General features: G+C 34.5%; 1 protein-coding gene across 1 annotated transcript; it reads left to right on the top strand.

Moving 5' to 3' along the window:
• The first annotated feature begins 21 nt into the window (after positions 1-21).
• Positions 22-9,266, top strand: LOC139690377 (ribosome assembly protein METTL17, mitochondrial). The gene is made up of 10 exons (XM_071587807.1): positions 22-132; positions 314-458; positions 3,718-3,849; positions 3,966-4,236; positions 4,772-4,934; positions 5,038-5,181; positions 7,050-7,136; positions 8,424-8,559; positions 8,685-8,823; positions 9,050-9,266. Exons 1-10 carry the CDS (start codon positions 49-51, stop codon positions 9,129-9,131), a joined length of 1,383 nt encoding a protein of 460 aa, XP_071443908.1. The 5' UTR covers positions 22-48; the 3' UTR covers positions 9,132-9,266.
• Positions 9,267-11,980: the final 2,714 nt, after the last annotated feature.

An 11,980-nucleotide genomic window follows, 5' to 3' on the forward strand; every position in this document is an offset into this window, starting at 1 on the left:
TTTAGACCGAAAGCAGCAAGCGCAACGATTCAAAAAAGTCACAGAAAAATGGGTACCCTGAGAAGAATACTATTATGTCACCGAAAGAATGTAAAAGTGAAACAAGTTATTTATTTGGAAATCCTGAAAAAGGTATGACCTATTTAGATGCACTGAACAAGTACTTTGTGACCGCTTGACATTTTGCGTGCGTAATTAATTTAAGTAATTGCCTTGCATGCTTCCATAGATCTCAATGAAAAAACTAACGAGACAGTTATGTACCAATGAAACTGACTCATGACCCTCCTCTATCACCTAATGTTTATTTTAGTTTGCGTCAGAAACGAAAGTTAAGGCAGTTTTGGACGAGAGAGTGAAAGAAGATATCAACCCAAAGCATCATCCAGGCATTTTTAAATTCCCCTCTGTAGCATTGCCGAAGAAACTCATAAATACAATAAGTAGTGTATTAAAAGGTGAGTAAAGCGCCTGTTCGAGCAATAATCTTCAAATTTTTGTTTCATTACTTCGAAGGTGATAAATTGACTTAATTCGCCCTCTAAGTTGTTTCACATAATTTGTCGAAACTATCCCCCATATATTGAAAAACAACTTTCTTCTCCTCCTGAGACGAGCTCAGTTTTTTAGTTTCTAATTGTTAACCCGTTGCAATGATAATGATCTCAGATCCAGAATGTTTCCCAACTTAGGTAAGCCATCATTTTACTTAAATATTCGACAGGTATATCGTGGAAAAATTAGTTATTGTTAAGGAAAGGCGCAAAACACATATTTTGGAGTAATTTTAATCATCTAATATCCTCGCATTTTGTTGATGGTGGTGTCCTTTTGCATCTTCACTGGAAAATTTTATCTTAAGTTGGGTTGCAAAGTAATTATATGCATGTACAACTGTCTTCTACTTGCTGCCAGAAGTGTCAGCTTGCCTTGATGTGAATACAACCTGCAATTGAATTCAAACTTTAAGATTAAATTTTCTCATTTTATCAAATCATTTGGTGTATATGCTATGGTTACAGAAGGCTACAGATAACTTAATCTCACAATTATAATTCTCCTTTGAGGTAATCCAATTTTGTTAAGTCTTATGATTCATAACTTATATATTAGCCATATTTTAAAGCATATGGCTCTTAAATAATGATTTGGTTTCCATGAAATAAAAATACATTTTTTTGGCCAAAGATCATCTTACAAAAATACATGGTGGCTGGTGTATGTACATAATATAAGGCATGTCAAAGTAATGGAGTACAGTGCATACATGCTCAATTAGGATACAAAATATATCCCCAACAGTGACATTAAATATAGCTCGCACACACATTAAAAGTAACATAGTCAACAATATCCATGAAAATCGAAGAGCAGTAATGTAAACTAGACTAAGAACATTGCTATCAACTAAAAGTAGGGAGTAGGGGCTAAATGATCAGGAATATTGAGATATTCATCTACAGAGTAGAACTGTTATTTATATATGTATGAAAGTGGTAGTTCCATTAGTTTCCTTTATACTTTTTGTTAATTTGTTATGTAATCTGATGCCCATTTCCTATTGTTCAAATTAATGCTTTAGTTCTAATTATGCCATAATGGATGTTGTGTCTTTCTCTGGTGTAATGATGATAATATTCGGAGTTAAGGGAATAGTTGCTGCTGTTGTTTTTTAAATACAGAATTAAAATCAAAATATACATATACATGGAAGTAATAGTTGATTTAATTCCTGGAATATTGGCCTCAATGAAGGATTATGATGTTCCCAGTGATTATTCTGATGGCTTTCTTTTGCATTATAAATATGGCTCGAGAAATGGCAGCTGAGCTCCAAATTATTATACTATAGGTTATATTTGAATAGATTTCCCTATAATATATATTAAGTTCTGTTTTACTTGAAGTCTCGTGCAGATGTATTAATAATAAATAGCAAGTGGAACCTAGCTTGTGCTCTGGGGCTTTTACATGTGTATCACAAGAATATTTACATGGAAGGAAATACCGAAAAATTTACATTCCATCTCTTGCTCAATTGATTGGTCATTAATTTTTACCACCAGACTTATTGCGTGAAAAGTACACCATTGAACATACATTCAAGTTTAGATAGTTATCAGTACGCCACTTGTTTATTGAAATTGTAACAGACCTTGAGATTTCCACAAGGCTGGAATGACTGTTTGTTGATAATATTACATTAGTGTCATCAGCATACAAAACTGGTACTATTGCTTCATAACCCTATAAGTAGTTAGGTAGGTCATGAACGTATACCAGAAAAATGAGTGGCCCCAGGATTAAAGCTTGAGGTATGCCTTTGGAAACATGGCATACTTAGGATGAAAGTCTTAACCCATCTACTGAGAGTATTACCTTCTTAGTTTGATCTTGGAGATAAGATTTCATCCAATTTAAAGGGATGCCTCTAATTACTATTCTATTTGGTTTAATTAGAAGTCTATCTGGGTTAGCATGATCAAAATCCTTTGACAAATCAAAAAACGTTCCATGAGTTTTGTGGTACGCATTCAATGAGTTAAGTATGCTGTCAATTGTCTAATAAATGGCAGTCATTGTAGATCTTTCAGATCTAAATCAATGCTAAGAATTGGAGAGTAAGAAATTCTTTTCAAAATAAAACACTATTTGCATATACATAGCCTTTACAAATATTTTATATAACATTTTATATTGGTTTTATATTAACATGGTAGAAAATTTTCAGGTTTACCTGAAAATTTTATGCCATGAAATGAAATTTTCAGGTTTACCTGAAAATGTTATGCCATGAATGAAATTTTCAGGTTTACCTGAAAATTTTATGCCATGAAATGACGAGACCTAGGTCATAAATGAAAATTTTTATGTGGAAAAGCCTAGTTGTTTATTTTTCAATTTCAATATGAAAATTTTCCACCAAATCACGCCAGAAACTGTTTTATTTAATAATTTTAAGTTATTATTAGAGTGATATCTATTCCTGTAGCACACATAAATCATCACAGAACAAGTATGTCAGAGGCCTCTGGTACCACTCTGCGAAGGAACTTTTTCCTTAATACTAGGTATATTTTTTATATTTTATTATGCTTGAAAAATGTTGTATACACATTTGATAATGTGATTGCATGCTTGTAATCTCCAAAGACTTTGATCTTTGGGCATTGAAAAGTTGTTTTTAGAGTATTTATGGAGTATATGGATTTTGTATTTTATGCATAGAGCCATGGTGCATGGCACTGATGATGATGGGAAAATCTTAGTATAGAATAAAGGTTTCCAGGCTTTAAAGTCTTTGTATTTCTAAAGTTCTCTTTCTTTACATAAACGAATTCCCTGGAATGATAAGGAGGGGCATGGTAGCCTGAGATATAGTGGGTTGAGAGTTTGGCTATGGTCTGGAGGGTCTGGATTTATTTTGGGATCTACATCTTCCTGGGAAAAGGCAGGTTGCTCAGGAAAAATGAGCTAATCTATTCCTCCTTTAATGTATGGGTTTCGCGCAGGGTAGGGCTTACAGTTGATATGAGGTGAGCTATTCATATATGTCAAACCAAACTTCGGGTTGAACACAGCGGTTTGATTAGTTAAAATGGGGTGTAAACCTTTACCATTCCAGGAGCTTGTTTGATTTCCATCATGCACATTCATTATTCTACTATTTTTATCATTCCTTTTTGTTCAATTATTATAATTTTTTATGTTCTCTAGATCAGCCGATCAAAACTCTGGTAAAAGATGCTAAAATGTTAAGGCAATATTTGCATTCTCGCCATGCACCAATTGAATCATTGGAAATGAAAGCACGTGTATCCGAGTTGGAAAAACAAATACGATCAGAAGGTTAGTAATAAAAAAAGATTTTTAATGCAAATAGCTAAATTTGCCTTTTTTTCAACTGACTGAAAAAGTTATCTTTTCTCATGAACTCATTGAAACCTTTAATTATTTCATTGCAGATGGAATTGATGAAAATTTATTGGGTGAGGAAGAAAGAAGTCATTTGATGGAAGTGAGAGCAGCAAAATTGAAAAGTTTAATTGGCCAAAGAATATACTGTTGGAAAAGTATTGATTATGATGAATATAAATCCAAAGTATATCTACTTGCAAGAAGTGCATCAAATTATGCCGTTCTCATGAAAGTTTTTAATGAATTGAAAATAAAGGACCCCACTTTCTCTCCTAAAACATTACTTGATTTTGGCTCAGGAGTAGGAACAGTGATATGGTGAGGAAGTATATTTGTAAGTTTCTTCCCTCACATTTAATTAGTTAACTGTCATTGAGCTTGAGTTAATTTGATTCAGAATACCTGAATTCAGAAGACCTGTAGTTATTTTTTCCTCTAACTGTGAGATAAAAACATTTTCCTTTTACATAATAAAATTGAAAGAAAAATCATTTCATCCAATAATTATTTCATATTTTATTAATGAATCAAGTGTATGGTTAAAAATTAAAAGTGTTTTCTTTGGGGAAGATCTAAATCATCATTATTGATAATAATAAAACGTCTTCAACCAATCATTACGACTAAGAGAGGGAAAGTTTTTTCAGTGATTATGGGAAAATATGAAATTCAAAAACATCAAAATGCACATTGGGAATAAAAAATTGGGTAGATAATGAAAAGATATATGCATTTGTGGGAAAAGTGCAAAAGATAGTGAACTGACACCCTTGATGACAAAAACCTCTGAAATTGAATCCTAAAAATCAGGAATGGGGAAAATAATGCTTTTGTGTTCCATTTTACTTTTTAGGGCTGTTAGAAACTCATGGGATAAAGTCATAGAATATTTTTGTGTAGATAAATCTAGTCATATGAATGATCTGGCAGATTTAATTCTTCGAGATGGAAACATAAACAATGAACTTCCTTCTCCTGGATATTTTTTTCGGCAGTTTCTGCCATCTGCCCAAACTGTAAGGTTCTTATCTTTTATCTAGTCATTTATTTTAGTGACCTATGGTGATCCATTTACTATTGCAGATATTAAGACTTTCACAAGTAATTTATCTTTTCCAGTTAAAATATGACCTAGTTGTCAGTGCCTTTTCTCTTGTGGACCTTCCTACATCACAAAATAGGCTACAAACAATTATGAACTTATGGAACAAAACCAGCGGCTATTTAGTTTTAATTGAAGATGGCACATTAGCTGGTTATAAGGTAAGAATTAATGTAAATTAAATATGCATGGACAAGATCCAGTCATTCAGTGCCTGCTGGTTCTATGAATTCAAGTCTTGTTCATGATTGTAATGAATTTCTCCATTTGTTTTCACTAGTCACCATGTGCAACAAAATCAATTTATCCACTTGGGAGTCCCGAATTTACTGTGAAAATTAATTTCCTATTCTTTAAAAAAGAAACATACCCAAAGAGGTCTGTATAGGTTACAAATATTTGGCAAAATTCATGTAACTTCAGCCAGTAAAAATAACTAATGAATTAGTCTTATGTACTTAATCTTCATGGAATAAGACTTTGGTCCATAATGCCCACTCTTTTTTCACCTGTTGTTACTCATTTTAAACCCTTTTTAATGATGTCCTTTTGCAATTTTGTTAACTCAAATAAATTGGAATCATATTTCATTATAGTGCAGTCACTAGTTATATTGACTTCCCTGTGCCTTCTCTAGCTGTATTTGTAGTTTTACCATCATTCTGAAATACTTCTTCAAACACTCAGTTCATATTAAGTGCTGTCTGTATCTACCAGATAATCCTTCAGATTAGACTCATATGTATTAGAACTGTTGGACTTTAAGTGATTTCAAGTCTGCGTAGTTAAACTTCCATAGCTTTTAGTCAGACATCCCATTTCAGTATTTTAAGTAATTCATTTAAAAATTTATTTTTTCATCCTTCTATTAATGATCCTAAGTGCCACTTTAACTGCATGTGAAATCAAACTTATTGTTCTATAGTCCTCACATGTGGGCTACCTTTGCATACTGGGATGGGAACTAACACTGACCTAACAAAATCTTCTGCCTAAATTCCTCCCTCATGAATGCTATGAATCAGTCCATAAAAGCTCTTCCTTGCATGAAATCTCCTTGGGAATGTTACCAATCTCCATGGCCTTATTTGATTTCAATACCCTTAATGGCCTTCCCATGGATTACTACTGATGTGATGTAAGGGCTTGTGCATTCTGGTGACTCCTGGAGCTGTGCTCGCAGTTGTTACTCCTAGTAGGGTCACCCAAGCCAGATAGGTCAAAGGGTAGGAGCCAGAAGAGAGGAAGTCCACACAGCTGTTCCTCAGTGAGGCTGCTGCAAGGACATGTGACCCATCTGGCCACATGTCAGTGTTGTTTTCATTTTAAAAGCACAATTGGGGATAGCAATGGGAAAGTACCTTAATAAGTTATCCCAGAAAATATAATGGACACATAATGGAATAACCATAAACACAGTGATTACTGTGTTTATGGTTTTTTATGCCTGCCAAATCCAATGCCAATACCGAAGGTCGGTTTGGTAGGTGATAGTAGAGTTCACCCAGTACTAAGCCTGGTGGCATGTGAAATTCACACTTCAGGGTAGGGGGGCCAGTTCCTTTCCCTGTGCCGGTTATGGTTTCCCAGGAAGATCTGGTACTCGAAAAATCACATAGCTTGGGTTGAGCTGATGGTGCCCTGGGAGGCTGGCCCAGTGATTGAACCTGGGCCCTCCAGTCAGTAGTCCAACGCTCTACCCCTTGACTATCACGACCCATAATGGAATAACAATGAGCATACTCATGTATTGCATTTGGTATAAAATCTGAGCATAGATATATGGCCAAATGTTGCTAATTTTTGGTGGTCCATTTATTTAAAAATCAGCCTAGTCATTCCCTGAACCTTATCCAAAACGTTTCCCATGAAATGCAATAATGGGAAATTATTAGTCAATGCATGTAGTATATTTTGTCTACATTTTCATGTTAATATGAAATAAATTCACACGGATCTTATTTGGGTTAATAATTCAAATACCTCCTTAAAAATCCAAATTATAATGAAGTTGTTTCTTTTATTCAAGGTGCTGAATGAAGCTCGTGATTTCATTTTGGAGTTTGGCAGTAGTTCAAAGAATATTGCAAATGTTGCAGCTCATGTTGTTGCCCCTGTAAGTTTGACATTTTAAGATTTGACTAATACTTAGATTTTATGGAAAATGAGCCCATGAAATTTATAATTCGAGCACTTCATTTGGCAATGTAGTTAAAAGTATAATCCCTCTCTTTAACTGCTAACATTCTACAAGGTGGTCAAACTGTACTGTTCAGCATGAGGTCATTTAGATGATGATGTGTTAGAGAAAAATCAGCAGAAACAATAGTTTGAAAATACCATGGAAATGCAAATAAACCTCAATATTTTGCATTGGGTCCACAATTTACAGTGTTCATATTATATGGATTTTTAGGATAGCACACTTACTGTTTGAACATTTTTTACAAAAGCTTCTTTATGGTTTAAATAGAGGGATGAATGGCATTACATGACTGCTTTTGGTCATTATCATGCACCTTACAGGCCTCATATCTGTTAGCACAGAAATTTTCCAAGATTCTGAGGGAAATCAGGGCCCTGATAACAGTTTTCTCCTTATTGTGAATGTGTGCAAGCTTTTAATTACCGAATTATTTTCCAAGCTAGTGTAGCTAGCATTGGGATAGTGATGATTCAATCCCTGCATTGAGGCAACAATTTTCAGGCTTGTTCATTGATAATCTCTGTATTTAAGTGTACTAATGACAACTGCAACTATGTATCAACATTCAACTGAAATCCTGATACCAGTTTAAATTTGCTAAAATTAATGGAATAAAAATGTCTCAAGAATATTTTTATCAGCCCTCTATGATAGAGGTACCCTGGACATTAGTCAGCAGCTGTTTTTAGGAAGATCTCTAAATATTACCTGTCTCTGTAACTTGTGAGCAACCCTGGTAGACCACCAAATTCCTTCACCATTTGTGCAAATGAACATTAGACCTGAGTGAAATATGGATGGTGCCCAGGCTTGCAAAATCTAAGCCTTTTCTACCATAAACTTGCTTTCATCATTAAAGGTCATCAGTATGAAAAATCGATGAAATTCATATTTAGATATTGAGATAAAATGAATGAATTTAGATTGAATTTTAAATTGCATGGGTAATTCAGCAGTCTGAAATTTCTCATTATGCTTGTATTAAACAAGTATTTAGCTAAAGGTAATGAAGGTCTAGTTATACAATAAATTCTCACTTTTCAGGGCACATCAGCGGATGACATTGAAGTAGCTGTTTTTGCTATTCTCATAGTTTTTATTGATTAATTAGTAGTGTACTAGATTGTTAAGACATTCATTCATTTTAAGGCAACGTGTAAATTCTCCTATTCTCAAATCTTATGCATCATTTTTCAGTGTCCGCATGACCTTCCCTGTCCTAAGATTAAAACCAAAAAACCATGCAGTTTTCCAGTCAAATATTTAACGATTCCACTGGAAGGTAGAGAAGAGTCTAGGACAGCATTATACTCCTATGTAGTGCTGAAAAAGGGTATTTTTCTCAATATATATTTTTCATTAAAATATTTGTTATCATTATCCTGGAATGCATGTACAGAATGTAAATTAAAATGAAAACAATTGACCCATATTCACATGTCAAGATTTCTTTCATAGGGGTAAGATCTGAGGACAGCTTAGATTGGCCAAGGCTAGTGCAACCCGTTCTGACAAGGTCAAAGCATACCATCTGCAGATTGTGCTGCTCCAATGGGCAAATTGAAGAAATTATCTTCACTTCTTCAAAACATGGAAAGTATGTTTGCCTGAATTTTGGATTACTTGATTTGCATTGTATATTGCCATTAAGTAGTGTTGAACTGTCAGTTATATATGATCAATCAGTCAAGTTGGATGAAAATTAAACATGTGAAACTAAGATGTCCCCACAGTCTGTTTTATTTGGACTATTTTATCACTTGCTTTTAGGCATATGAATTGGAAAATGTGAACTAATGTTTTATGTGAATTTCTCTTTCCAGGTTTACTTACCACTGTGCTCGTGCTAGCCATTGGGGTGATTTGTTACCAGTTAAGTTGTCCGATAGTACATCAGAAGAGTAAAGCTGTAAATAATGAACGATAAATCTTGTCTTGGCAGTCCAACTAGTTTTGATTTGATTCAAAGAATTTTTTGTCTCGCCCTATGATTTGTAAATAAACTTGGATCAATACATGAAAATTTGTTTAGATACTGAAATGAGATCACTGCAATACTAAATGTTCCTGTATGCGTAAAGCAACTGCCCAAAACATGGGAATTTTGTATGTAACACTATAATCATATCTCATGACTGCAATTCTCCATGGACTACAACCTTGATAAAGTAAAACGCAATGTGCATTCTGATGACTCCTAGAGCTGTATTGGCAAGAGCAATGATAATTTCTCCTGGTAGGGTCATCCAGGCAAGATAGACTCAAGGGTAGGGTCCAGATGAAAGATAGTTCACTCGGGTATCTGATCCCTATGGGACAGCCATTTGAGTAGTAGTGTGGTATCACTTTAAGAGCACAATTGAGGAAGGCAACAAAAAAACAACTCCATTATTATTCCATGCTAGAAGGACAGACATAGACCAGAGTATAAGTTCAGGCTACCATGAGATTTGGCCTAATAGGTTGCATGGCAGCCCTGACAGTGAGAGTGGCAAGGTTTGCGTGGTTGTCATCTCACCTAATGCTTGCAAGGAGAAATAAACAGCAGCATCACAGAAGACGACCTAACCAGTTAGAATAGGAACTTGGAAAGTCAGAAACATGTTAAGGACAGAGAAATTAGAAAATATGTAGCAAGAAATATAGAGGAAATATAGATATTTTTAGGGCTGTGTGAGGTGAGATAGGAGGATAGTGGGGAATACTGGAGTACTATGTAATGGAGGGGAAGAGAGATGGCAAGTAGTGGCAACATCATTGAACAAAAAGGTTCGAAAAAGCATAGTAAAAATAGATTAAGCGAGTGATAAAATATTATTAGTAGAGGTAAAAGTTGAATCAATGAACTGGGTCATTGTTCAGGTTCACATTTCACAAGCAATCATAGGAAGGAGGAAGTTGATGATAGGATACATGATAAATTAGGAGAAATAAACTTATATTGGGTACTGGAAGGTATTTGTACTGGAAAAGTATTTGATGGTGTCATGGGGTTGGAATCCAACATCAGGAAGGGAGAGGATGGTAGTGAGGTATGGGATTATGGTTTAGGAGCAAAGAATGACCAAGGGGAGAAGGTGATTGAGATCTGCAGGAGAAAGTATTTAATTATAACGAGCATTTGGTTTACATAGCAAAGGACATATATGTATAAATGGAAAATGCCCAGGGATTCAGAAAGATATGTTACAAAATTCTAGTTAGGCACAGACTTAGGAAAAGCATGATTAATTCACATTTTCATGGAAGCTGAAGTGAATTCAGATCATAATTTAGTGCTCATGAAGTGTGCAGTCAAATGCAAGAGGATAAAATAGAGAAGACAATTGAGGAAATAGAATATAGAAAGAAGCATACACCCGAAACAATAAGAAAGGAGCATCAGCAGGCTGTAGAGGAAGTTAGGAAAGGGGATGAGAACAATAGAAGAAAAATGAGAACATACCAAAAATGGATATTGAAAGCCATGAAATAAGTGTTGAAAAAGTAAATAGGAAAAGGATGGGAAACCATGGGTCACAGATGAGATGATTAGAAAGATTTACAAGAGAAGGAAATGGAAGAGTTTAAATACAGATTTTGGTAGAAAGAAGTATAAGGACTTGAATAATAATCTGAGGCAGGAAATTAATAAGGCAAAAGAAGCAGCGAGAAGATACAGAACGTTTACAAAGGAAGGGGTCATATGGTACACAGAACAGGGAGGTGAAATCACTGCCTGGAAGTAATAAAGGAAAATATGTGCAATCTACCAAAGATACATTAGGAAAAGTATTAATTTAACTAGGAAAGAATATACTTAGTATCTGGGTGTTCAAGTCGACCATAAACCTTAGACATCAATTACAATAGCTTATGTAACATCCATTACTATAGCTTAGGTCCATAAATACTTGAAGGCATTAAGGGAATTGAAATAAAATAAGGCCATTGGGATAGATAACATTCCGTTTGTACTGTTTAATGCATTGAGAAAACATGGAAGGTAGAGTTTTTATGGACAAATATGTAACATTTATGAATGAATGATGGAAGAATTTGGCCAGAAGATTGTTACATAAGTGTTAGTTCACATCTGTAGAACAAGATGGGCTGTCAGGATAGTCAGTGTTAGAAGAGGAATAAGAGCTTTTTAGTATATATATGGAAGAAATAGTATAATAGGCATGGACGAACAGGAAAAGGAATGAAATTCATGAGATAATCTATAAAATCAGTTTGCCAGTCAAGATGTTGCTAACATTTCTGAACACTTTAAAAGTCAATGCGATAGGTATGGGATGAGAATCAATGTTAACAACACAAAGGTTATATGATATTCAAGGAGAAAATCTAACTTAAATATTTAAATGGATTATAACTACAGCAAGTGGAAGTTAACTTTTCTTGGAAATTATTTGGACTAAGAGTGTCAAAGTATGATGGACAAATAACTGTTAGGCAATGTTAAGAAAAGACATTAAAACTTTGACATTGAGAATAGGGTGAATTGGATAGAGAGGAATAGAGGATGTCAAGCAAGGAAGGAAGGGGTAGGAATAGGAGAGGCATGTAGAGAGGAAGGAAGAAAGTCAAAGTAGTGGTTTTGTAGTATCAGATATCAAGTTCTATTTTGACAAAGAGGCAAAGAAAGGTATCATTATATAGTTTGTGTACATCAAACACCTACCTTAAACAGTAGAATATCAATAAATATAATCCCTACTTATATTAAAATATAGATGCGCTTAAAGACTGAGCGGTCTGTGCACACA

This window comes from Hetaerina americana, unplaced genomic scaffold (assembly GCF_022747635.1).
Source record: "Hetaerina americana unplaced genomic scaffold, ioHetAmer1.1.p SCAF_3, whole genome shotgun sequence".
In the NCBI taxonomy this organism is placed as follows: Eukaryota; Metazoa; Arthropoda; class Insecta; order Odonata; family Calopterygidae; genus Hetaerina; species Hetaerina americana.